At 35.2% G+C, this 25,371-nt stretch overlaps 1 protein-coding gene and 1 long non-coding RNA gene across 2 annotated transcripts in view; both read left to right on the forward strand.

The window, feature by feature from the left end:
• The first annotated feature begins 272 nt into the window (after positions 1-272).
• On the forward strand, positions 273-8,301 carry LOC129243793 (uncharacterized). The gene is made up of 2 exons (XR_008582346.1): positions 273-558; positions 8,171-8,301. It is a non-coding gene; the product is annotated as an uncharacterized LOC129243793 (long non-coding RNA).
• Positions 8,302-9,283: 982 nt separating this feature from the next.
• LOC129244333 (protein kinase C, brain isozyme-like) overlaps positions 9,284-25,371 on the forward strand; it is a 100,329-nt gene continuing 84,241 nt past the window's right edge. The window contains exon 1 of the mRNA XM_054881953.1: positions 9,284-9,699. Within this exon, the coding sequence (XP_054737928.1) occupies positions 9,503-9,699 (197 nt within the window). The 5' untranslated portion in view covers positions 9,284-9,502. The remainder of the gene's footprint in view (positions 9,700-25,371) is intronic.

Here is a 25,371-nt window from a genome sequence, read left to right on the forward strand (position 1 = left end):
ATTCATGTACTTATTTTTCTTTTTTTTTTGCAACAAAATTCGTAAAGCAGCAAATATCCAAAAGCAGCCAACTGTGGCAAGAGTAGAGGAGCCACATAATCATTTTACACACTAGTTGCTTAGTTGAGAAATTCACCACATGCACTAACACAAACACGTGAATTGAATAACGTAGCTCACCACTGCTGGACTGCTCGAGTGGACCGAGCAAAATCGCTCGCATAGCTGCCAGCAGCTGGTGCTTGGCATTTTTCACAAAGTATCGGGTTGTTGAGCGTTGCGGACGTGTGTTGACCTGAACGCGGGCGTCAATCGGATATTAAAGTGAAAGAAAAATAAATTCAATAAAACTTAAAAACAGCTAAGTAGCAATTTAAGGAATTGGACAAATTGAAAAAAAAAAAAATTATAAAAAATAAGTAAAAGGAAATAAATAAATGATTAAAAGGAAATAAATAAATAAAATTATCTAAAAAATAGGTGTTTAGCTAAGAACACAAAAAACAAAAACAATAACAAATATACATTCAACAAAGCGATTAGCGGCTTGGCGCTTGTGTAAGTGAAAACTTTATTAGCAGATTTACTGAATTGAATTCATTCACGCTGTTCGCTTATTCTTTGCTCGCAGCCACTGGCTGGCTGTGTGTCGTTGACAGGCCGACTGTGAAGCGTGCCACACAATGCATTACATTTTTTTTTTGATTTTTTTGTTAAATATTTTTGCCAAAGACCAGTTCGTGTGTAGGGGTGTGGGAATTTGTGCGGGAAAATATAAAATTTGTTTTGCATGTGGCCAGTGTGACACTGATTGGTATACCGCCGGCACTGCATGTGAACTTTGTGCAATTTTTGGTGATTTGATGGAAGAGAAAATAGTATTTTATACCAAATTTTTTGTAGAAGAAAATGATTGTTTTGAATTTTGGTTAACAAATCATTTATAATCAAAAGGTAGAAAGATCATCGATATGTTAAAATTTTCAAATAAGTAAAGTGTTCCAGCAGCCAGAAAAGGCTGAGTGGACTATAACAGAAATAAACTAGATTTAAATAAAAAAGGTGGAACCGGAATAAAATAAATGTACGTTGAACGCTGCTGAATCCAGATCTGCTTACGCATGACTGTTACTCGATCAAAACTAATAGAATCTGAGTCTTTTCTGGTGGTGTCACGAAGCATGATGAAAGTAAATCTGAAAAAAGAGCCTAGAAAGAAGAAGGCTAAGTCTCTTAAACTGATATTAAACCGCGGTGCTGTGCCAGGAAAGTTCTTACTGGGAATGTAGAATCTTAAGATATTTAAAATTTATAAATCTCCCTGAGAACAAATAAAGAACGCTTTTGGGCATTCTCACAAGTCACTACAGACTGTGAAGGCAGGTACACAGGCTTGGAGTGCGCGTATTGTCTAATTCTGCGTCGCGTCCATAGAGATATTATCAGTCATGGTGCTGAACTGTGATGAGGCGAGAAGAAGCGTCGAAAATCTCCTAAATCTTGGTCTGATAGGAACAAAAAACACATAAATTCAGCACGTAGCCCACTACCAACTTAGGTTCTTTTAACTAATTGGGTCTCGTTGAGAAATTGTGAGTAGTAAAAGACATACCTCGAAGGGTATACCACAATTTCTGATATGTATCTCTGTGATTGTATGAATCTGTGGCTTAAATTCAATAAATAAGTTTGAGCATACAGATAGCTTTATTCATGTTTATGCCAGCTCCATCCAGTAAACAATCCTAATATTAATTTTTTCTATAAATCGAAATCAGGATTTACGACAGTGAATAAAAATTTAGATAATTTAAAAAAATTCAATAAAAAACAGTTCATTCTAATTTAAGTCGACTATCTACTACGGTATGTAAGATATGTAAATAATCAGGCCCGACGAGAGGGGGGAACGGGGACTTTTTACCCCGAGCCCGAAGTTCTCAGAGGGGCCCGGACTCGAGATTATACGTATTTATATGAATTAGACATAATTTGAAAGGGCCTGCATTTGCAATTTTCCCCCGGGGCCCGGATATGCTCTCTACGGCTCTGTAAATAATGCTCAGTTATATTTACTGGGTTGGAAACCAAACAAAACAAATTCCGGAAGCGATCATGCCTCAACAAAAAAGAGCAAACATCCGAGTTCCATCCTACCAAGATAAGGCTTCTCATAAAAATTGGTCAGCCATTCGGAGGCGGCTTAAAACTGTGGGTCCCTCCATTTGCAAAACAACATAAAGATGCACTCCACAAATAGGAAGTGGAGTTCAGCCAAACAGCTTACAAAGAAGGTACACGCCAATTATACACAAAAAGGCTACACACACACTAAGATAAAAATTGGAAATCAACTAAAATTAATTAAAATTAACTAAAATATTACGAATTAATTCTGAAATAGCTGAAGTGCCTTGTCTTGCCTTTAAATTCCATTAGTTCAATTTTATTTCACACATCTCTTTTAGTATTTGTAGCTTAAGAACCTTTTTTACGTACCTGTCCAACGAAATTCTTACTTAACCGGTTTTCACTTTGCACTCATACACTCACCCCATTAGAAATTGGCACGATAAAACAACAAATATAAATAAAACAAAAAACAAAATAAATGTAAACAAAGGCAAAACTCTTGAAAAAAGTCACAACTTGCCACTTTAAAGTCACATAAAAAAGCGCGTGCAGCAGCAAACGTGACCGTCGCCACAAAAACCAACATAGCAACACCTACGCAATTTTACGTTGTACCGCCACTCGCTTCGAAGCCCACATTGTGGTAAACAATAGCCGTTAGAGTGTTAGTACTCTTGTGGCATTACTGATATTATCATATTGATTATTTTATTTTTGTTGTGTGCTTTTCGCTTGAGATTTGTTATTGTTGTACATTTACTATTACTCCCAGTAGCGCGTGCATCCATGCTTGTCGCTCAACCGTCGTTCAGATGTGTATTTACTCGCATATCTACTTGTGTGTATTTAGATAGGGGAGCGTTGGCGTGCGGTGCGTATACGTAACTTGTTGATACTCGAAAATGAGAGAACAGACTTTAAGCCAGTAGCGTACGCTTTGTGGTTTTCAAAGCGCGATAAGCGTGTGTGAATATATATATGTATATATATGTGTGTGAAAGTAAAGAAAAATAAAGTATAACAAAAATAAAAATATTTATATTAAGGAATTTTAATTAATTAACAATTATTTTCGTCTTCAGAGTGAAAATATTCGGTACTGTTCATTATTTAGACAATTATATATATGCCAGATATTTAATTTTATATACTGAATTAGGTTTGTTTAGGCGGACCGCTCTTAAAACTCAATGCTTTCCCTACACAAAACTTTTTTACATCCCTTTGTTGGCCAAAAGAGTTAAGAGAAAAAAGTTTTTAGATTATTTAAAATATCTGTTATTTACTCACTTATTTATTTCAATTCTTTTTCAGAGCTTTAAAAATTCTATTCGGTGTGGAATCAAGTAAGTTTTGGCTAGTAGCGTGCTACGCGAGTCCAAGGAATGAAGAATGGCATCTTTCAACTATTTCTTTGTGGAGTACTGCTTATTTCTTCCATAAACCCCTCTTGATGGCCACTCAAGAAAAGCAATAACATTGTTCAACACACCAACTCAAGGTGGCATGAGATGAATGACAGGCCGCATTATTTTGCTGGAAAACAAGATTTTCGATAAAATACACATTGAGGAATGGTAGTAATTTATTCGAAAATAAGCTCATATTCTCTTCGGGTCTAATGCGTGTTGATGGAAAGGGGATATTGACTTTTCCAAGTATACTCCCAGCCCCTCACACTATCAGATATCCACCGCAAAATTGTTTTTGTTTTTTTTTGAAAATGATCTTGGCTCTAAACGCAAAGCTCGCCAATGCTTACTAAATCCATCTGGCCCATCTAAGTTAAATTTATTTTCATCAAATTGATCTACATATGTAAGACTTTAAGTATTTTTCAATGCATCTACAAAATGGAGGTTAAAAAAATTGGGTGCAACATTTAATTTTTGCTGCTGAGAGGCGAAGGTCAGGAATTTATGATTTATTATAAATGTATTAAATTATATGATTATGTATTTGCTTTTCTGAAAAGTGTCAACTTTTATCGAAGTACTAAAAGTTTTTTTTTTATTTTGTTGAAAATTAAAAACAAATCGACAACAAAAAACCCCATAACTTTTTCGAAAAATTATACATTTTTGCTAACAAAATTCGTCAACTTTTTTCGAAGTACTTACCTTGTTTTTTTGAAAATTAAAAAAAAATAGTTCTAAAGGTAAAATTCAAAACATTCAAAACTTTCTCGAAGATTTACATATTTTTTCTAATAAATTTTTGTCGACTTTTCTCGAAATACTGAAATTTTTTGGTTTTTTGTTGAAATTTAAAAGGAAAAATGAAAAGATTCTTAACTTTTTCGAAAAAGTACACATTTTTTCCAACAAATTTTATGGCAACTTTTCTTGAAGTAGTGACATTTTTTTTGTTGGAAATTTAATAAACAGAATCGAAAGATAAAAATCAGAATATCCATAACTTTTTCGAAAACTTATATATTCCTTCTAATAAATTTTTGTCAACATTTTCGAAGTACTCAAATTTTTTTTGATGAAAATAAAAAAAAAAATTCAAATATCCATAACTTTTTCGAAAAATTACAAATTTTTTGGAAAACGTTAAAATTTCTTATAAAAAATTCGAAGCTGATTACGTTCAAAAACCTATTTTTTTAGTTATTCCCATATTTCATACTGTTCACCCTGTATATTATAACGAACGAAGGTTTTCCGTCTCGTTTTGTAATCAACGGAAGAACCGCTTCTTCCTATTAGATGGCCCATTTCTCGAGATGGCTTTTTTTAGGAAGCAAAGGCTAAAATGTTACCTTTTTTCATTTCTGTAAGTTGTCTGCCACGCGGCATTTTAATAAAAAATAAATAGGTTCTAATATAAAATGGCAATACACCTCAAATGTCTAGATTCCGCACTATGTTTTTATAATTGCGTAACACTTACATTTGTGTACTCTCTTCTTGCCTCCATTTAGCAGAGAAGCTATTTAGATTCACACAGTAAGGTATTAATATATCAGTCCCTGGTATGGGTAGAGGCACTCAATGACACACAACGGCAGAAATTTAGATAAATGTTCTTTCCAATGCCTCAAGATTAAATGCAAAGATTATTTGTGCTTATTCATGTAATACTAAAATTTTGAGGCTCTGAAACCTTAAGCGGTGATTAAGTCTCTTTACATAAGGCACCGACAGGAACAACAGTACGAATATAAGCGTTTCGTCAAGCAGACATTGAGCAACAGTTTGAAGAAAAACCTCAATTTTTTTCTATTAACAGCTCTCAGCTTTAAGATTTGAGTGCACTTAAGAATCACCAGGGGTATCAGTTTTGTGATAGAATTAGTATCAAAGATTCATTGATTACCAAAACAGATTCATATATCTCTGCTTGCATTTTGCCTTCTTCTGCAGCCTCCTTCCTCTCGTTTTCTGAAATGAGGTGCGCCAATACACGGAATCGCTAGAAAGCCGTTTCCAGCCACCTGTTTTCTGACAAAGATCTCTTGCAAGCAATTAAGCTGCTTTCCATTCCGCCGTTCTGATTAAAGTAGAGAGATGTGGTTTCTAACCACTTCTGCAGCATGCATTTATTGCTCACACTAGCTGGAAGTGGCCGCCCCTTAAGCCAATAGGATATGTTAGCAGAAGCAGGCATTGCCGCACAAAGCGTAAGCTCAATGCTTACTCAAGCCTGTTTACGAGCTAGAGTGCTGGTTCATCATGTAAACCTTACCTTTCAAAATAAAAAAATAAAAAAATGAATGTGCCTTGATATTTACAGGTAGATTCTTCAAATATATCACTCACATATTTATATAAGTAATTATTTATGGGGTGGAAAAAGGAGGAAAATATGTTTAACAAATTTCTAAAAAATTAAGAAGATTGAAGATCAAAACCATCCATGTTTCATTACTCGGTATTTTTCTTATCAAACTTACATTCTGTCAAAAAAGTACCCTGGGGATTTTTCAATAAACGCAAAATAATTTTTTAATCATCAAAATTTATTTTGCCGCCTCCAAAATAGGCTCCATTCGAAGCAATACACATAGCCCAATGATTAGTGCAGTCATAAAAACACCTTTTACATGCGTTTGGAGAGATCTTCTTCAGCTCATTCAGCGAATTCTCCCTAATGGCTTCTATTGTCTCAAAGCAGCGTTCGCGGAGCTGCAATTTAAGTTTTGCGAAAAGGAAAATGTCACAGGGGGCTAAATCCGGTGAATACGGTTGTTGTTCGATGATATTTTTTGTTTTGTTTTTGGTCAAAAAAGTGTTCACAATATGAGCCTTGTCAGACGTTGCGCTAACATGGTGCAAAATCCATGAGTTTTCTTTTCACAAATTAGGTAGTTTCCTAAACACATTCTCTCTCACATGCCTCATAACTTCCAAACTATATTCTTTACCGTAGAACCATTTGGAATGAATTCCGAGTGCACAACTTCACGATAATCAAAGAAAACGAGTAGCATGACTTTCATTTTTCACCGATTTTTACGTGGTGTTTTGGGTTTCGGTGGATAGCGCAATTCAGCCGCCTGTTGTCTAGTTTGCATGTCAAACTCATTGACGCACGTCTCATCACTTAATATGATGCATTTGATAACCGTTGGGTCCGAATTCACTTGCTCAAGCATGTCTTCGGCCACCTTCTCCCGATGAATTTTTTGAAAGTATGCCCATCATGCCTAATTGATGATGTAAAATATTGCAAATTGATTCGTGAAACACGCTAAGGTCACGAGCTACCTCCCTCAAACTTTAATGATAGTTTTCCAGCATAATTTCCTTTGTCGAAGTTTTCATCCGTTGAAGACGTTGATGGGCGACCAAATCAGGTCAAATCTTCCACGACTTCTAGGCCCTTTGCAAAAGCCTTATACCACTCATAGACCCTTGTATATGATAAAGCGCACTCGCCGTAGGTTTTCTGCAACATTTTCAATGATTCGGCAAACGAAATCCCGTTCAAAACACAGGCAAATTCTTTGTTCGATATTTTTATCCATAGTGAAAATCGCAGAGCACACCTGCGGCTTACTGATATAATTAAATGAAAAAAACAAGTTAATTGACAGAACACGCTCAAACTCTGTGGCACTATAGAGGGCAGTTGTATCAACATACCAGCAAAAAAAATTGATCCTTTGACAACGACGATATGTGTTTTCAACAAAGCGGTGCCTATGCCTAAACAGCCCACGAGTAATTAATTTTTTGCGAACGAAATTCGCGGAAAGAAAACTTTCACGATATTATAATTTATTAGCCAACAAGATTTTCTGATTTAATGCCTTATCAGCCATCGGAATACGTTTTTTAAGAGAAAAAAATTCTTGAAGTATAATAAAGAAACATTTTTTTTAGTTTGACGTTGGTATATTTTCTTCTGCTGCACTGTAAAAAAGTAAGCATCTTTTATACTGTTTAAAATCTTCTTCTTTCTTTTGATGTGAAAGTAGGAGGGAAAGGTTGACAGAGTAATATTCTGACTGAAAACTCCCCTTATAACTTAAGTCTAGACTTCCGTATCATTCCTATACTTTCGAAGCGGCGCTTGCTACTAAAAAGAAGGTAGTCATTGAGTCATTCAACTATTCACTCCTTAAAAAGGTAAAAATATATTCTGTCAGGAGATAGCCAAAGTCATTGCCGTTGCATTTGAATATTTCGCTACCTCAAAAAGTTCCATTATTACCCAGTTGGCTAAGCAGACATCTCATGGGGTGACTTCTTTGTGCAAAGAGAGGGTATGGGTGCCCTTATGTAATAGTTTGTAACTTTAAAAAACTTCAGAACTTCATAAAAAATATGAAAAAAATAAGTAAGTAAATATAAAAATTCTGAAAAAAATGGAACAGTAAAGTTTTCTTAAATACCTACTATAATTGTTTTTTTTTTTTTGCTTGTTTGTTTATGGCCTAGATTTTCTAGTTGCTCATCAAAAGTGAAATCTTTTTATTTAAAAAACAAATATTATTTTATTTCATTAAATAAAAAAAACAAATACTTTCATAAGTTACTTGATTTTGTTATTTAATCAACTTTTTTTGAAACCATTTTACTTTCAGGTAAATTTATTTGATTTCAGCCAGCTGTTGAGTACTAAAAAAGTAAAGGGCAATTAAACGCCGACAAAAGCAAAAACAACCTACAAAATAGAAGGCCAAGTAAAAGCAAAATAACAATAAAAGAAAAAAAACCAAAAGCAAACATAAAATACTGTAAAATAAAAATAAAAAAATAAGAAAACATGCGTTAAAAATTCCAAAATTACAGCTGTGCAATATCCGCATATATTGAGGGAATACCATCACTCCAACACATACACTAAAACACACACAAGTATATGGCAGCTTAAACAGCTGTAGGCAGTCAACAATAACTCCTACGCAACGCAGAAACTACAAAGAAAAAATTGTGTGAAATTTCACAGAAAAATTTCGTTGAAATCAAAAAAAAAAATTTATAAAAATAAAAAAAGAATATTGCCAATATTCGCAATCAAATGAATTAAACAATAATAATAAAATATGCCAAAGTGATTTGTATACAATACTGTAACCAAGCGTTGAAGAGTGCGAGTAAAATGGCTAAGTAAACAAAGGTAAGGAAAATTGCGAAAAACGTTGTGAAAAACAAACAATAAAAATAAACATTGCGAGGGAAATAAAAGGAAATACATAAAAAAATCGATGGGCAATAAAATCGATTGAATAAATATAGCTGTCTGTGTGTGAGTGACGATATTTAGTGGAGGAAAGATTGCGAATAGCTGAAGGTGTGTCATAAAACCTAGTAAAAAAAACAATTAGGAGTAGCGAGCGAGAGTGTTGAAAGTGGCAAACTCCGTAATTAATAACTAAAAATAAATCAAAATGAAATGTTAACTGAAAAATAAATTTTTGAAAAAAGAACTGCTGTATATAGTAGTGAAGCAAGTTTTCAGCGTGGAGAAGTTAAAATATAGCACGTTATAAAAGTCATAAGAAATCTTATAAAACCTTTGAAGTGAAAAAAAAGTTTTTTTTTTATCTAAAAATCTGGGTGTTGCAAAAATAACGCTTAGAATTTAAGAAAATATACAAAAAGATTTGAAAAAAAATTAAAAAAATCAAGAAATTTATGCGTTGAAAACAAAATATTACAAAAAAAAAAAAAAAAAGAGAAGAAATGCCATAAAATTCAACTCACTATTTTGAGAAAGAAATCAGATTATCGCAGCAACAAATTTAATGGATTAATAACTGACATTACGCGTACTCACAAATTCAATAAAAAAACCCATACTCTAGTATAGCAACTTTTTAAATTTTAAGTGGAAAGCAAACTCTTCAAACTTAAACTTAAAACTACAATAGTAACAACCACCTTTAACACCATCTAAACACCAATTTGCCATCATGTCCGAGACGCAAGACAACAATGGCGATCAGCAGTTGCTGCAGGAGGAAGCCGGCGGTAGTGAGAATAAAATGAAGTCTCGCCTGCGTAAGGGCGCACTAAAGAAGAAAAATGTATTTGCGGTCAAGGATCATTGCTTTATACCGCGTTTCTTCAAGCAGCCTACATTTTGCTCGCATTGCAAGGACTTCATATGGTGAGTTGTTAGTAGAAATTGTTCAAATATAATTTAATAAGGAATAAGGTATTGCTTAGAGGAAACTTGAATTCAAAAAAATTAACTACTGCTTACTTAGCACAAAAAAATATAAATAAATAAGTAAAATCAAACCAGTGTAGCAATTCGGGAAATATTCGAACACTCATTTGGGTTGAAAAGTAGTTGTATGTTCATCATACGCCATGTACTACCTAGCACTTATCGACAGATAGCATACAATAACTGAACGCTTCCTAAAATAAGTATAGCAGAAACGCAAATAAAAGTTAATATATAATTATATAACCCGCGGCGCTTTAAGTTCAAGTAAGCCGCATTTCTTTACTCACTGGAAAAAATTTCATAAAAAGGTCAACTTTCGGTGACTTCAATACTAATTCTCTGGTTTCTCATCAGTTGTTGAATAAATCTGTCACTTTTCACTAAAAACCCTACGTTAAGCCTAATCGTGCCCTTTTCTACTCTTATTTCATATAGGGTGGAACCTCACCATTCCACCACCCAGCATTCACACATCATCTGGAAGTAGGTCCCAGTGAGACCGTGCACGTATGGTTCTAAGTTGAATGGAAAGTGTAGCCTGGTTAGCAATAAGCCACGCATAGACATTTTGGTTCCTAGTGATACCAAATTGAAAGGACATGGATACTGAAAGTAGACATCATGTGGGATGTATGCGCTTTTGGCGAATGTAAACAGAGCTGCGAAATCCGCTTTGAGACGTTCTCCAGACCCTCAAAGTTGGATGGATATTTTCGTGTAAGAATATTCCGTCTGGATCTTAAATCTAGGCTTCCATATCATTGCTATACTTTCAAAGAGGAGATAACCACTAACAAGGAGGCACTCATTTGGCTGCTCATTAATATTATATCCTTTAAAGAGGTAATAAGTGCATTCTTATAGGCAAATTGCAGTCAAAGCTCTTACAGTTGCATCTGAAAATCTCGTTACCTCAAGCTGCTACATGACTAACCAGTTGGCTGGGCAGACATATTAATACGTGCTTTCTTCGTGCAAGGAGAAAGTAAGGCTACCTGTGGTCTACTTTTAGCTAGGTGGGCCTGAAGCCAGATAAGTAACCAATGGGCAAGTACACTAACAAGCAGTAGGTCCATGTCAGAATGCCGTAACTCTCTATAAGGTGAGAGTCAGCTTAAAATGGAGCTCCATCTACGATGTGGAAGATAATGAGGTGGAATTATCCGGCATAACGTATTTCTACTGTTTCCTTTGAGCCACCCCTGGAAAACCATTAGTTCTCGATACTAATGGCCTGTGAAATTTTTCTATTATCTAAAATCCTCCATCGTTCAGATTTTTCTTTATTCGCATACTCTTGCCCTTTCACAACTCTTCTAGTTGCTTGTCGCACAATTCACAGCTTAAAGTAGTCGTTTAAGTGCACCCGTCTTCTGTAGAGGACAATCATTCACTTAATTTAACTTAGTAAAGAGCAGCACTTTAATAAATTTTTGGAGGGGTTAAAACTTTTTAGTTTTTTAACGAACTGAGCAAATAACATAAAAAAATACAACTTTTCACACATTTTTATTATTAATCATAAAAAATTGGCGTTTTGGCAACTAGTAAAACCCCCTTGGTATGTAAAGGCGGTGTGGTTTTTGACTGGCTTTGCCCATTTCAAGTGGCAATTTACTTCATATAAAGAATACGATGTGTACGAAATTTCCTTTAGATATGACAAATTTACTTTAACGGATGGAAATTCGAATATAAATTTAGTGCTGGTGGCTACCGTAGTTGTAGCTAAATTTGTTGGTGCTGACACTACCATTCGGAAGTGCACAGGTTCAAATCTCTTGACTTGAAACCCTATTTGAGAGACACATCTGTTTCTAATAGTCATTTTTCCTAATGGCCACTCCTCTGTAGGCAATGGCAAACCTCCTTCAATTGTATTTCTGCCATAAAAAAGCTTCTCTTAAAAAACTAACTGCCATTCGAAGTCGACTTAAAATTGTAGGCCCCTCAATTTGTGGGAAAACATTAAGGCGCACACCACAAATAGGAGAAAGAGCTTGACCAACCACGGAACAACGGTGTTAGCGTCAAATATAAATATAAAGATCAGGCTTCAGTGGTTTTAAAAAATTACGAGAATTAATTCCTAAAATAATACACATATTTTCCATTTTCTGAAGCTTCCGTTTTCATTCAAAAATAATCAGTAAGTCGTTTGAGAGACAATGTAAATTTAAAAACGCAATATTTTGAGAAGAAATCTGGTCTAGAGGAATGGAACACAGACGCGTAATCTTTACATATTTCACAGTCATGGGCTTGGGAGTAAAATAGCGCGGAATCTAAAGATTTCTAATATTGCTTAAAGGTGCTTTAACCGAGAGGTAAAAAAAAATAAGTAACTGAAAAAACCCATTTGAAATATTTTCAAAAATATCGCTACTTTAATGATATTTGCATCCAGACTTATTTTTTTATTATTACTTCATACCTAGGTTGATTCAAAGTCATAATTTAAGTCTCATTACAGTTGTCTACATTCTAACATAAACTCTACGAATACTAAAACAGTAGTCAAACGATCTGAGTCTTAGTCCTAGGTTAAAAGAAGTATTAAAGGTAATACTCAGCGTTATCGTGTGGATAGCCTTAGGCAAGCGCCCGATTACATCTCCAGGTTTATCGATTTACTATACGACTTGGATAGGTTTAAATTTCGCCCACGGCCAGAACTCTTGAAAGCATTGAGCGCCCACAAACAAACAAACAGAAGATTAGGTGAAAAAGCCGCGGTTTGCACTTAATATCCCTTCACCTTTAACGTCTTGCCCTTCAGTGTCTTCAACATTTCCTCTTTTATTCGTTATGTAGGCGCTGCTGCCGCAGCTCACTGCGCAGCCGTTGGCCTTTAATAATATTATGTTATTTCAGTATTATAAAAAATGCTGTAAGACTTTGCGGTAGCTAAAGCAGAAAACCAACGCTCGCTTGCTGATGGTTTGAAAGCCATAAAACCATAAAAATAAATAGAAAAAATATATATAAAAAAACTTAGATAGGCCTGCACTGCCTGCGCTATCCGTGTGCTTTTGCACGTGCTTATGTATTTGGTTTTGTTATTGAATGTCAACCACCAGCAATGTTGTAAACTAATATTGTAAATTGGTTTAAAACTACTGCGGTCGACAATACGTATCACCTCGTCAAACAAAAGATGATACGCTAGCTTGTGGTCTTGCCAGCTATGGTACATTGTTGTCTATCTTTCTGTTCCGCCAGCCCACACACACACCACCACCATATTTCATCGCTCCAAAAGTTTAGGGTAAATCGACACTGTAACCCGTCATTCAAATAAATATACACAATTCAATTTTCACGCCCAGCTGGTGGTAGTAGTCGTTGCATGATGAACAGGGCGGCTGCCTATCAGTCTGGCTAAGTATTGTGTAAAGTGAGTCAGTCACATATTTACTGTCGCCCACTTTTGCTTCGCTGGTGTTAATTGTTATTTCCTTTTGTTATTGTTACTTTTCGCATTTTGTGCCTTTATTGGCTCTATTTAAAAGGTAAAGTGGAAATACGAATAGCGCAGAAAGCAATCATGAAAAAAGTGTGCGTGTGCGCGTAAGGTGAGAAAATGGTGAATGACGGATGTCTCGCGGAATTGTGTCAAAGTGAATGATGTTTTTGACGAATAAAATACACAGATGCGCACACCTTCCCATCTACAGAATAGTAACGTGTGGGAGCCAGTGTGTGTGTGTACCTTTCACAGTGTGTAATCTAAGTGCTCCCACGCGTTCTCTTCACAGCGTGAAAATAATTCATTTGATCATTCACCTACACCCTACCTCAAAACTGCGAAACAGCGCACGTGCGAAATTTGTTTCGTCATGCATGTTGCCAGTTTTAACATTAACGCAAAAAATTTTAAGTATTTCCACTCAAAATTTGCAGCACATAAAAAGTTCAAAGTTTAATGCGCTGTAACAAATAGTTTTCTTACATAGTTGACAAAATGAGGAAAAATTAATAAAATAAATATTTTAAAAAAGTCTATATATGTGGAGAAGAAAACAATTTATACTTGTGGGGAAGTACCTGTAGTTATCGATGAGATATCGCTAACAGTGCTCAAAAATGTATCGATTATTTTTCACATATATATAAAACTACCTGCTGCTTTTAGAAATATACCCATAATTATAAAAAAATATCAATAAATATATAGTATATCGATAAATTTTCAAAGTAATGTGGACATTTTTAACACACATTTCCAAGCATATTAGAATTCCCAGAATGTGAAAATATGCAAATATGCAAGTGGGGGAAATAAGTAGCATCGTATACGCTTGACAAACAAAAAAACTTTTATAAAAAAATACATTTATAGAAAAAAATCGAAAATTATTTTAATTAACGAAAGTGTAGACATATTTGAATGGATATCTTCGGCGGCCGCTGCAGTCGAATGGGTTGGTGCGTGAGTACCATTCGGAATTCGCAGAGAGAACATAGGTTCGAATCTCGGTAAAACACCAAAATTAAAAAAAAGTTTTTTTTAATAACGGTCGCCCCTCGGTAGGTAATGGCAAACCTCCGAGTGTATTTCTGCCATGAAGAAGCTCCTCATAAAAATATTTGCCGTTCGGAGTCGACTACAAACTGCAGGTCCCTCCATTTGTGGAACAAGAGCAAGAGGCACAGCACAAATAGGGGCACGAGCTCGGCCAAACACCCAGAAAGGGTTTACGCGCCACATATAGATATAACTTTCAAAGCATTTCAGTACCTGGTAATTTCAAGAGCGCAAATAAGTAAAAAGTGGAGATAAGCCAGTGGAAAAATAGAAATAGATACTAAGCATTTTTGTTGTTGTTCCTTGTTCACTCCACTCGGGAGCATAGGGCCTCGACAAGACTCAGTCTTGCGTTGGTTTCGTTAATCTATTTTGCTTTCTGGCAGAGTAGGTGATAAGCCTGCCGCTACCAGTCCTAAATAGTTGGAATGCCCACCAGTCGTTGCATAGGAAAAATGCCTTCTAACTGTTTAGAGCGCCATCCGTGTTTCACATATTTCTGGCAGAAGGATCGCACAGATGGTTGAGGACTTCGCTAAATTTGGTGTATCTGCACTCTTACCGCTATTGCCCGCTTCCTCTTGCTGGCGCCACTGATGCAATGTGTAACTGTGTATGTTTCTTTGTTTTTTGATTGGATAATGTTTTTGGGGTTGAGGAATGAATTTTGTTTTTTTTTTTAGAAACTAAGAGAGTAGGCAAGATTGGAAAAGTGCGAGATCCGTGCTTTATGTGGGAATCGAACCCACAACCTCTGGGATGGCAGGCTAGTGCACTTATGCTAGACTAACTAGGCCGCCAATATTATACTATATTATATACATATTATATTGTACTAAGCATATAAACGATTTAAAAATAAAAATAAATGTTGGAATTGTATAAATCGATATGCCGACATTTCTCAGAGAAATTTGAGGACACAGGAACAGAACAAAAAAAAACGAAAACTTGATCCTGAAACCTGATCTTCTGAAGAAACAACATTTGGAACATTCGCGTATGACACTGCCATAGCACCCACCCCTATGTGGCCTCCCAACAGCTCTAGAAAGGATTTGAAAAAATAACACTGGTTTCATTGAAAGAGTGGCGTATTAAGCCAAACCAAGCAAAATCTTCCCAAGTCACTTTTACACTAAATCGAAAAACTTGCTCGCCCGTTAAGCTGGCCATAAACAGGGCACAACTCCTAGCTATTTATGCCAGTTCGGAGAAAGTCCCTTGTGTATGGCGGAATACGAGCACAAATCCAAAGTAATTAAAAATTTTCATTTTCCTAGGATTTGTTGCTAATGGCGCAGTTTGGGGATTTTCTCATTTTTTTACTGACAGTGGTTGAAATAAGAGCAAGCGGAATAAATATAAATATTAATAAAAAATTTTGGAAGAGTTTATAGTGTTTCAATAATGAGCCATCATTATGGCAAATAAAAAGTGAATCATTCAAAACACGTTTTTTCTTTTTTTCGTTTTTTTTCTTAATGCACATATAAATAACTGCAAGAGCACTCGCGTTATCTGGTTTTTTGTTTCGCATGTTAACAGTGCGATCAACGATCAACGAAATGATGGTTTATGGATTAATGTACAGTGTGTGCGCTACGGACTATGCAAAATTCGTTGGAAATTGTGCCCTGTTTAATGTCCCAAAATATCTCGGCATGCATCTCGATAGCAAACTTACATGGAAAACCCTTTTGTTCATCAAACACAAGGCTGATTTCTACATTGAAACTCTGCTGTTTCTCTAAAAAGTAAGGTCTCACTTTAAGAGGCAATCTCGACACCGATATGGACATATGGCATTCAACTTTCGGGCACTGCAGCTAACTCTAACATCGAAAGGCTTTAAAACTTCCAGTCAAAAATCTTATAAAGAACTCACACGTCTGTTATCAAATGTACAATTGCATTGTGATCTCATAGTGCCCACTTTAATTCAAGAAATAAGAATAAATGTCACATCACACAGCACTCCACTACAATTGCAAGCAAAGCCTCCTGTCACAGAAATAATTCCGATTTCCATAACCTTCACCAGACTCAAGAGAAGATCCCCAAAAGATTTCATAACATAATAGTTAAGTCTATTTTATTATTTATCATAAATTGCATAAATGGTTACACTACTAATTCTCTAGAACGCTGTAGGTGTTTATACATATTTACTTTTTTGATAGACATCGGGAGAAGTGCATTTTTAGATTCAAATTAGATTCACAGTCTGTGTCGGAAGAAAAGAACCAGGTAACTACAAGATATATTTCGTTCTGCTTTATTCTGCATAATAGTCCCACTCAAGGGCTACGACGACAGTGCTAACTAAGGTTAGTGCCCGTAAACGCAACCTAACAAAAATGAGTGAGAAGTACAGGAAGCGTTTCGAGGTGGTATTTTTATGCACCCATTCGAAAGGGCCGAAATTATCTTACGCCGCGGCTGCAAAAGTAATTACAAATCAAAAAAATTTGTTGTGATGTGGAATCAGCGGTATAAGGTGTACAAAAATGTTGGACGACTTTTTCGAGCGCGGCTTGAAGCGAGTGACGCCAAAAGCCAAAAAAGCAGGATAAAGTGATCGTGCAACATTTTAAGCCGGACCCTTCTTTGTGATTACGCCAAGCACTATCAGTTCTTGCTAAAAAGGGAACGTCAACCCCATTGAAAATGTGGGGAGAATTATGAACAAGCATCTTGCCGGCAGGCCAGTCCATTATTTAAAGCAATTCGTGCATAAAGTTCGCAAAATCTAGTCCTGTTTGTAGACGAGCTACGCAGAAAAACTGGTTGAAGGCACGAAGAGGCTTCCAGGCTATACTCAACAACGATGAAGACTACACGGCTTATTGAGTAATTGCGACTCATAGTTTTATACATACTTTCAAGTAAAAAATTTTTAAATATATATCTTTTTTACTTCATGAATAATCGCGGTTCCTTTCTTGTGACACAGATTGTAGACTCAAATGGACATCTTACAAGTAAAATATGATGCTCGATGCTGCCTGGTACATAAGAAATTATTTGCTTTTATTTCCCATTGATAGTTTAAAAAAAAATATCTATACATAAATTTACCGATATACTTTAGACAAAACTTAATATGCGCGCTAAGTATTTGACATTTTTGAGACAATAATACAATATAAATATCGATTATTTTATGCAAATTATCGATATTTTGCTATAGCGATATATTTTAGTGAATTGCTAATTTCTAGTAAGGGAATAGTGACATTCGTTATATTTCAGGTGTGTAAATATTTGAACACGAATATGGATAATTCATAAACATATATCGATATTTCTGTTTATCAGAATATTCTTATAAATTCAACGAAATTCTGGTGCCAGAGTAGATTCTGCTTTATTTCAAATAACTAAGACGAAAAATATCGATATGTCTTAATGAATTTTGCTATAGCCGTATACAAGATTCAATATATTGATTTCGATAATTCTTGAAAGAAATCGATATTTTGGTATATTGGTATACTTCTACTATGACTATAAACTTGTAATTTCGGCCTAATTCGCATTTAATGTTTAATAAAAATAATCGATTTCGATAATTCTTGAAAGAAATCGATATTTTGGTATATCGATATACTTTCATAATGATCACAAACTAATAATTTCGGCGTAATTTGCATTAAATATTTGATAAAAATAATCTATTTCGATAATTTGAAATAATAACGATATTCTTATATAATATATCGTAAGATTTTTACTACACCCATTACTTTGGGGTAAGAGCGTATTTTAAGTGATATTCGAGATGCTAGGGATGAGAAATAGAGATGTTGACAATTCTACAAAAATCGAAATTTTAATATAATATATTGACACATTTTAGTGAGGTCTAATAAATTTTGTATGAATTTTTTACCATATAATTGATAACCGTAAGATTTGGAAAATTATTTATGTACTAGAAAAAAAAATTCAATAAGCATTTATGTGTATACGAGTAATACGGTATTTCACATAATTTTCGATTAAACATATCGAAATCGATAACTCTACGAAAAATCAATATTTTAATATTGCGATATTGCTAAGCTAAACTTACAATTATTCCAATAACCCGGCTTGCACGATACTCAAAATATACAGTGCCTAAAATGCTGAGAAAATTTCAAAACCATAAAAGCTTACACTTTTAGGTATCGATATATTTCAACCATTCCACTGTGCTCTCCATTGCAAGCTCAGTTCGTAAAGGCGCTAATTCTTTTACATTCATTGCACACATACATACAAATAACTACACATGTGCCTCCTCCATATCTATTTCTGTGTTTTGTTTCGTAAATTCCTAATATCGATTACTACATATTTCCCGTATATTCGCTTTTTTGCCTTTTTTGTCGCCGCCCTTCGTCACCACCATTGTGGGTTTTTACCAATTTTCTGTTTTGCGTTTTTTTTTTTTTGTTCCTGTTTTGGATTCCCTGCTCTACTGCTTTGCTCGCTTGCCCGATATTTCACATGTACATCGATTTTTCTTTTTCTATTTTCCAATCCACCCACACACTCAACTGCACGATATGTACATCGAAAAATTGCACAAGGATATGTTACGCCGTTCTGTTATTCACTACCAGGCAGTTGGTAGTGCCTTTAGCATTATTTGTAAAGGCACATACACACACACACTCACGTATACCACAATGTGCACTTGCCTTTTAGTAGACTGTAATGACTAGAGGTTTTGTGGGCGTACTTATATGTTTCGCTGAGTGGAATGTTTTTAATTTTGAAATAAAGGTACCTACAAATAGCATAAACGACATATATAAATGATTTTTGGGCAGCTTGTGGGGAGACGAAGGAATGTAAAAAAATATATATTTGTGTATATGTGCAGCAAAAGCTAAACTCACCCAATCTTCTGAAATTTGATTGCACAGGAAATTTTCATTGGAATTTTCGTCATTCCCACAAGATAGCTTGAGTGGAATTTGCTTTCTTCTTACAGCTCCTACGAAAACTTCTAAATAAGGCTCCAACACTGACTGCCTAATGGCGAGCTATCCAATGACATAAGTTTCTGAGAGTCACAGCTGATTCTGTATTCTTTAAAGGCTTCTCAATAAATCGCATTTGATGCGAAAATTTCGCTTGTTGGTGCATCCAGACAAATGCAAATAGATTTCGACTGAATTTGTTTTTTCATAGAAGCCACAGAATGCCACTAAACTAACATTCTCACAGAAGAGTTTATTAGCTTAATGTAATTTTCGAACGAAATTGATTTCATTTCAATAACTTCTAAAGTTACTAATGTTCGTAGATGAAAAAATCAAGTATTAAAATTGATATAATTGATATAAATATTAGATTTTGACCCTACTGTAAAACAAACTTCTTATTGGGAACCCTTTTAGTTCATCTAGGCTTTTCCCAAACTTCCGATAGTAGCAAAACTAGCGGAGCTCATATAATTAGACTTGATTCCTCAAATCCTCTCTCAGACACTTTACTTACGCATTCGTCTCTTACTCTTTCGTCCAGCACACCGCGTCCATATCCTTTACCAATATCTCTATGGCCAATATGATCGAATAATCGCTGAATAACTCTTGCCAGATTTTTGCAGGAATTTGAGTGGCTTCAAAGTATCACATTTTCTTTGGTCATTCACATGGGGAGTAGTTTATATTGTAATCTGTTAGATAATTTCATGGCATTTATTTTTTCAGTATGATATCCGACATACAGTCTGTATCAGAAAAAAGGAACAGCGATTATTCATGAAGTATAAAAGATATATATTTAATATTTTTTCATTTGAAAGTATGTATAAAAGTATGAGTCGCAGTTACTCAATAAGCCGCGTAGTCTTCATTGTTGTCGAGTATAGCCTGTCATCTTCTTCATGCTTTGAACCAGCTTCGCTAGATTTTGCGAACTTTATGCACGAATTGCTTTAAATAATGGACTGGCCTTCGGGCAAGATGAGTTTTCATAGCTCCCCAACATTTTCAATGGGGTTGGCTACTGGAGATTGGGAAGGCCAGTCCAATACTGTAACGTCATTTTCTTGTTTTGTTGTTTCTCAATGTGTTTTTCTGAGAGCAGCGATTTTGATGATGTGGGACGGTGGGATATGTTCGCTTCCTTCAGTCGACGTTCGATGGTGTTGATACTCACATCTATTCCCTTTTTAGCAAGAACTGAACGTGCTTGGCGTAGTCACAAAGAAGGGTCCGGATAAAATGTTGCACGATCACTTTATCCTGCTTTTTTGGCATCACCCACTTCAAGCCGCGCTCGGAAAAGTCATCAACATTTTTGTAACCTTATACCGCTGATTCCACATCACAATAAATTTTTTTGATTTTTAATTACGTTCGCCCATTGGGACCAGTAAACATAACCACTTCTGGAAAAAAAAAATTTTCACAAAATTGACTTTATAAAACTTCGATTGTTAAGCCTGCTGTAGGGCAAGTTGTGCCATCTCATTGGAAACAAATGTCGTCAATGTTTAGCTGATAAATTTTGGAAGTAATAATTCAATCAGGAAAGCTCAATAGAGCTCGCCATTCAGCTCGTGTAACAGCAGCTCCTTCATCATTTCGAAACAAATAAGGATCGAACTTTGCGAACAGATTTTTTTGTTTCAAAGTAAATTTCCACAATTTGGAAGCGTTGTTCAGACGTTAAGCGATTAATGTTGAGTTGCCAAGCCTTATTGAACGGGAATATCAAACAGTACGGCATTTTCAGCTATCAAGCAATAAGTATCGATATCGATAGTTCTCATGCAACTAAAAAAACAGGCGATATTACACACTTTGGATAGACATTCGGCATTAGGAAGCATTTGCTGGCATACTGAATTGAACGCTGGCAACTAAATCACTGATTACTGCATGAAGCATAGACTCGACATGCTTCAAAATAAACCGTTATCTTCATACTTACATCCGTAAGCGCTCATGGACGACTCCATTATTTCTGAGGTAATTTCGTGCATCTAAAACAACTGCTCTAACCCTGAAAGTATTCGCGATACTTGCTTATGGAAAAAAAAAGAGTAAGAGACCTTTTGGAATGGACTTGAAAGAAATTAAGCTCACAAATATTTCAGTCTTTAGTCAGTAATAAAAGTTATAGGAAGTCCGTCTATTTTTTCACTTCGTTTCACTCTCATTTCTCCTTTCAATTTGTGTTGCTCAAAACCGCAAATTAAAAACGTGACATACCTGTACTGCATATGCACACACATACGTACATATGCCACCAGATGTCTGTGTTAATGACAGCGCATAGCCACCTAGCAGCGAATAGCCGATAAATGACATAGAAACCAAACAAATTTGAAGTGGCGTGCAACACAACAAAGCCATAGAAAGTAATATGCACCGAGTTGAGAATGCAAAGCAAATAATTCACATATCTACATACATGCATACATATAATACAAATATACGATGCAAAATAAATAGGCAACACCATAGTCAGTCTGGTAATTGAAGCACTTGACCCTGCGGTAAAATAACAGGTGCGAGGCCCATTACCGGTTTGATAGGGAAGCCAAGCAAGTAGTGAAATTTTGCTTTGCAGTAGAAAGTGTAAACGTAAACAGACAATGCGATAGATGAATGTCACAGTGAATACCTACATAATGCAAAATAATGGCAAAAGATAATACAAGTAATATAAATTTTTTAAGAAATTACTCTGGTGAAAAAAATGCAAGTGAATGGCCAAGGTGGCAGAAAAGTTGGAAGAAAAGACTTATTCGTCGGTATTATTACAGGACACAATTTATGGGGTCAGCATATGAATACCACTGGAATCATTGAGGACACGATTTGCCTGTCTTGCTTAGAGAAAGCGGATTGCTTTGAGCATTCCCGCTGTGAGTATTCTGCATTTGCTGGAGCAAGGCTGCGAATTTTGCATTCTGATGTCATGAGAACGAGTAAAATTGTTTCTAAAAACCTGGAGGATATTTTCAGATTATCCAAAGAATTTGGAAAATTTTCACAGGTCTAGCTACCTCTTTTTCTCTGTTCTATCCTGTCTTTTTCCTTTTGTTAATTCTCTACTTTCCTCCTTGATTATCTATCCTTTCACTTTCCTCAGCTTTAAAAACAATGGGCTTCTTAGTCTGCGTGTTTTAGAAAATACCAAATCTCTCGATGCTTCTTGTCTTGATTTTCGAATGGCCAAGGTTATGACTGAAATTTTGGTTGCAATTTATCCAACGTATTTCGCCGTACGCATAATCTACATGAGGGATGCAGTCAGCATAGCAAAGCTATATGAGCTTTACGATGACATAGACATAGCGCAGAGAATAAAGATCCAGTGGCTACGTTGGTTGGGTCATGTCAAACGCTCCGGCTCTGAAAGTATTCGATGCGGTACAGCTGGAGAAGGACTTGGCTTCACTTCGTGTGTCCAACTGGCGCCGGTTAGCACGAGAAAGAAACGACTGGCGCGCTTTGTTAAACTCGGCCAAAATCGCGTAAGCGGTTATAGCGCTAATTAAGAAGAAGAAGAAGTCAACTATTTTTTGGCTTTATAAAAAGTTAGGATAATCTGCTATAAACCTAGTTTAAAAATTCCAATAGAGCTTTCATCACTTCACTGAAATTCAGTTTTTAAATCTTTGATGACATTCTTCAAAATCCTTTATTACAAAAATTCATTTAAGAGTAGTCAAATTGCTGCCGATTTTGTTCAAGAAGTATTTATTATTTACGAAATATTGAGGTAGAAGTGGTTTGTGTTTGACCAGCTATTATTTATTAATGAGAAAAAGCACCATTCGCAACAAAACGAGCTTCCCTAAATATTAACACCCGTTTGTAATTTCACTTACAATAGGATACAGGACTTCAAGCGTAGTCCTACCATTACCGGAAGCGATGAGTGTAGTAGATGTGCTTCTGAGACTACCTTACTTAGTTACTTAGCGGGCAACTACAACCGATAGTCGGTCTTGGCCGCTAGCAAACGCTCTTACTGGCGAGTTCCATCAGTACTTTTCGAAAAGAGCACCTTCTTTGCAGGAGCGTTATTGTCCATTCGCTCAACGTGACCAAGCCAGCGCAGCCGCTGAATTCTAATTGGCTTCACTACATCGATGTACTTAGCTCGTAGTTCTAATAACCACCCATCGCTGTTCGTCAATGTCCTGGACTCAGCACCATACAGCAAGACTGAGAGAGCGAATGATTGATAGATATAACGAAAAAATCGCTCTATTCTGAGATCTCCACTTCGAAAAATATCCGGAAAGTCTAAAGTATCGCTTCGCGATTGCAAAAAAATTAATTAGTTTTGAAGCAACTGCAACCATTGGCATACCCATTGAACACCTCAAAAATATTGTATTTTATAGAAAATTTAAACAATGAAAAGTGAACTTCGCGTTGGGCGTCACATTCTCTCACTCCACACGCGTCTTAAAAAATTTGGCATATTTTCATAACATTTTATTCTTACTTTTATTTTATTTCATTTTTTTTTTTAGAATTTTTAGAAAATTTTCAAGCTTGTAGTTCGATAGCTCATTGAGTTTTAGTTCATTTTTTCAGTCGAGGTGTTGCTTGTTTTGCTTCATGCAGCAAAATTTCGAGCATTCGTTATAAGGAAAAGAGCATAAGACCGCCACCAAAAAAACTGCAATGGCTTGGGTCACTTATAACTTGCCCTTTGTGGAATTAAAGTTACATAAACTATAAAACTGTGTACCCGACATTTTTTTACAAACTTTTATTAAAACTTTTATTCAAATTTTGATTACAATTTTTGGATTTTCTTTTCCCTTGTCCTTTGTGGGACTAAAATTTCATAAGCTATAAAACTGCAAAAGGTCCTCATAAAAATATTTGTGGTTCGGAGTCGGCTTGAAATTGTAGGCCCCTCCATTTGTGGAACAACATCAAGACGCACACCACAAATAGGAGGAGGAGCTCGGCCAAACACCCAAAAAAGGGTGTACGCGCCATTTATAGTAGTATATATATATGTATATATATATATATATAACTGTATACCCAAAATTTTTGTAAAACTTTTATTAAAAAATTGTCTAAAACTTTTATTAAAATTTTCTTGGATTTTGGATTTTCTCTTTTAAATTGTAAGTTGTAATTTAATTTAGTGGCAGAATAGGCTACATTTTTATAAAAAAATAAATAAATAGAAGCCATAAAAATAGTTAAAACTTTTTATTAACTTTTAGTGCTATAGTTATTTAACGCAGTATATAAAAATAGTTATCACAAATTCAGGTGCGTGACTGTAAATAAATAAAAAATTAAAAATACCGCCATAAACTGCCTATTACAAAAATATGTTTTTCATGCTTCTAACTAAAATTACAGTAGTTGTATAAATAGCCGTGTCATTTTTGGTCTACAACAATGAAGCAACAGTTTTCATATAATTTCGGGCTTTTGTAAATAATCAGGCACTTTTGGTCAAGTTCTAATGACTGAATGCAGAGTAAAAACCTTCTCGGTCAGAAATAGTTAGGTAGCATAGAATATATTTAAAGAGCGGATATGAGTGTGTAAGCATATATAGAAACATTTACTTATAATTAGAAGTAGCTAACCCAAAATTAATGTAAGCATTTACCTTACAAAACTTTTGACTCATTTAGCATGAAAAGGATGAGCAATGGAAACAACAAAAAGTTGGTCAAACCTACAAGAACAAACGTACAACCCACAACAATAGGAGCTCCTATAACAAAGACCTAAGTTGAAAGTGTCATGAAAATGAAAACAATACCGCAATTTCTAACAAAAAGTAATTTAATTGTTTGCTTAATATACAGAATTGACAGGCAGAGGCCGGAATTCTGCTCTAAATTTTATATATGGAGATTAATGCTAGTAACCTTAAAGTGGTTGAGTTAATTATATTTCGCTATATAAACATAATTATCAAGGGAACAAATTAGAGCATGGAATTCAGAAGGTTTGGGTCCCTTTTTCTAATATTCTTTCTAATCTTTCTATAATAATACATGAAATGTGGCATACTTATACCTTAGCTCTCAATTCCTAGAAGTACTCTAATAGCTTTGGTTGGGTTTA

This window comes from Anastrepha obliqua, chromosome 4, assembly GCF_027943255.1.
Source record: "Anastrepha obliqua isolate idAnaObli1 chromosome 4, idAnaObli1_1.0, whole genome shotgun sequence".
NCBI classification, from domain to species: Eukaryota; Metazoa; Arthropoda; class Insecta; order Diptera; family Tephritidae; genus Anastrepha; species Anastrepha obliqua.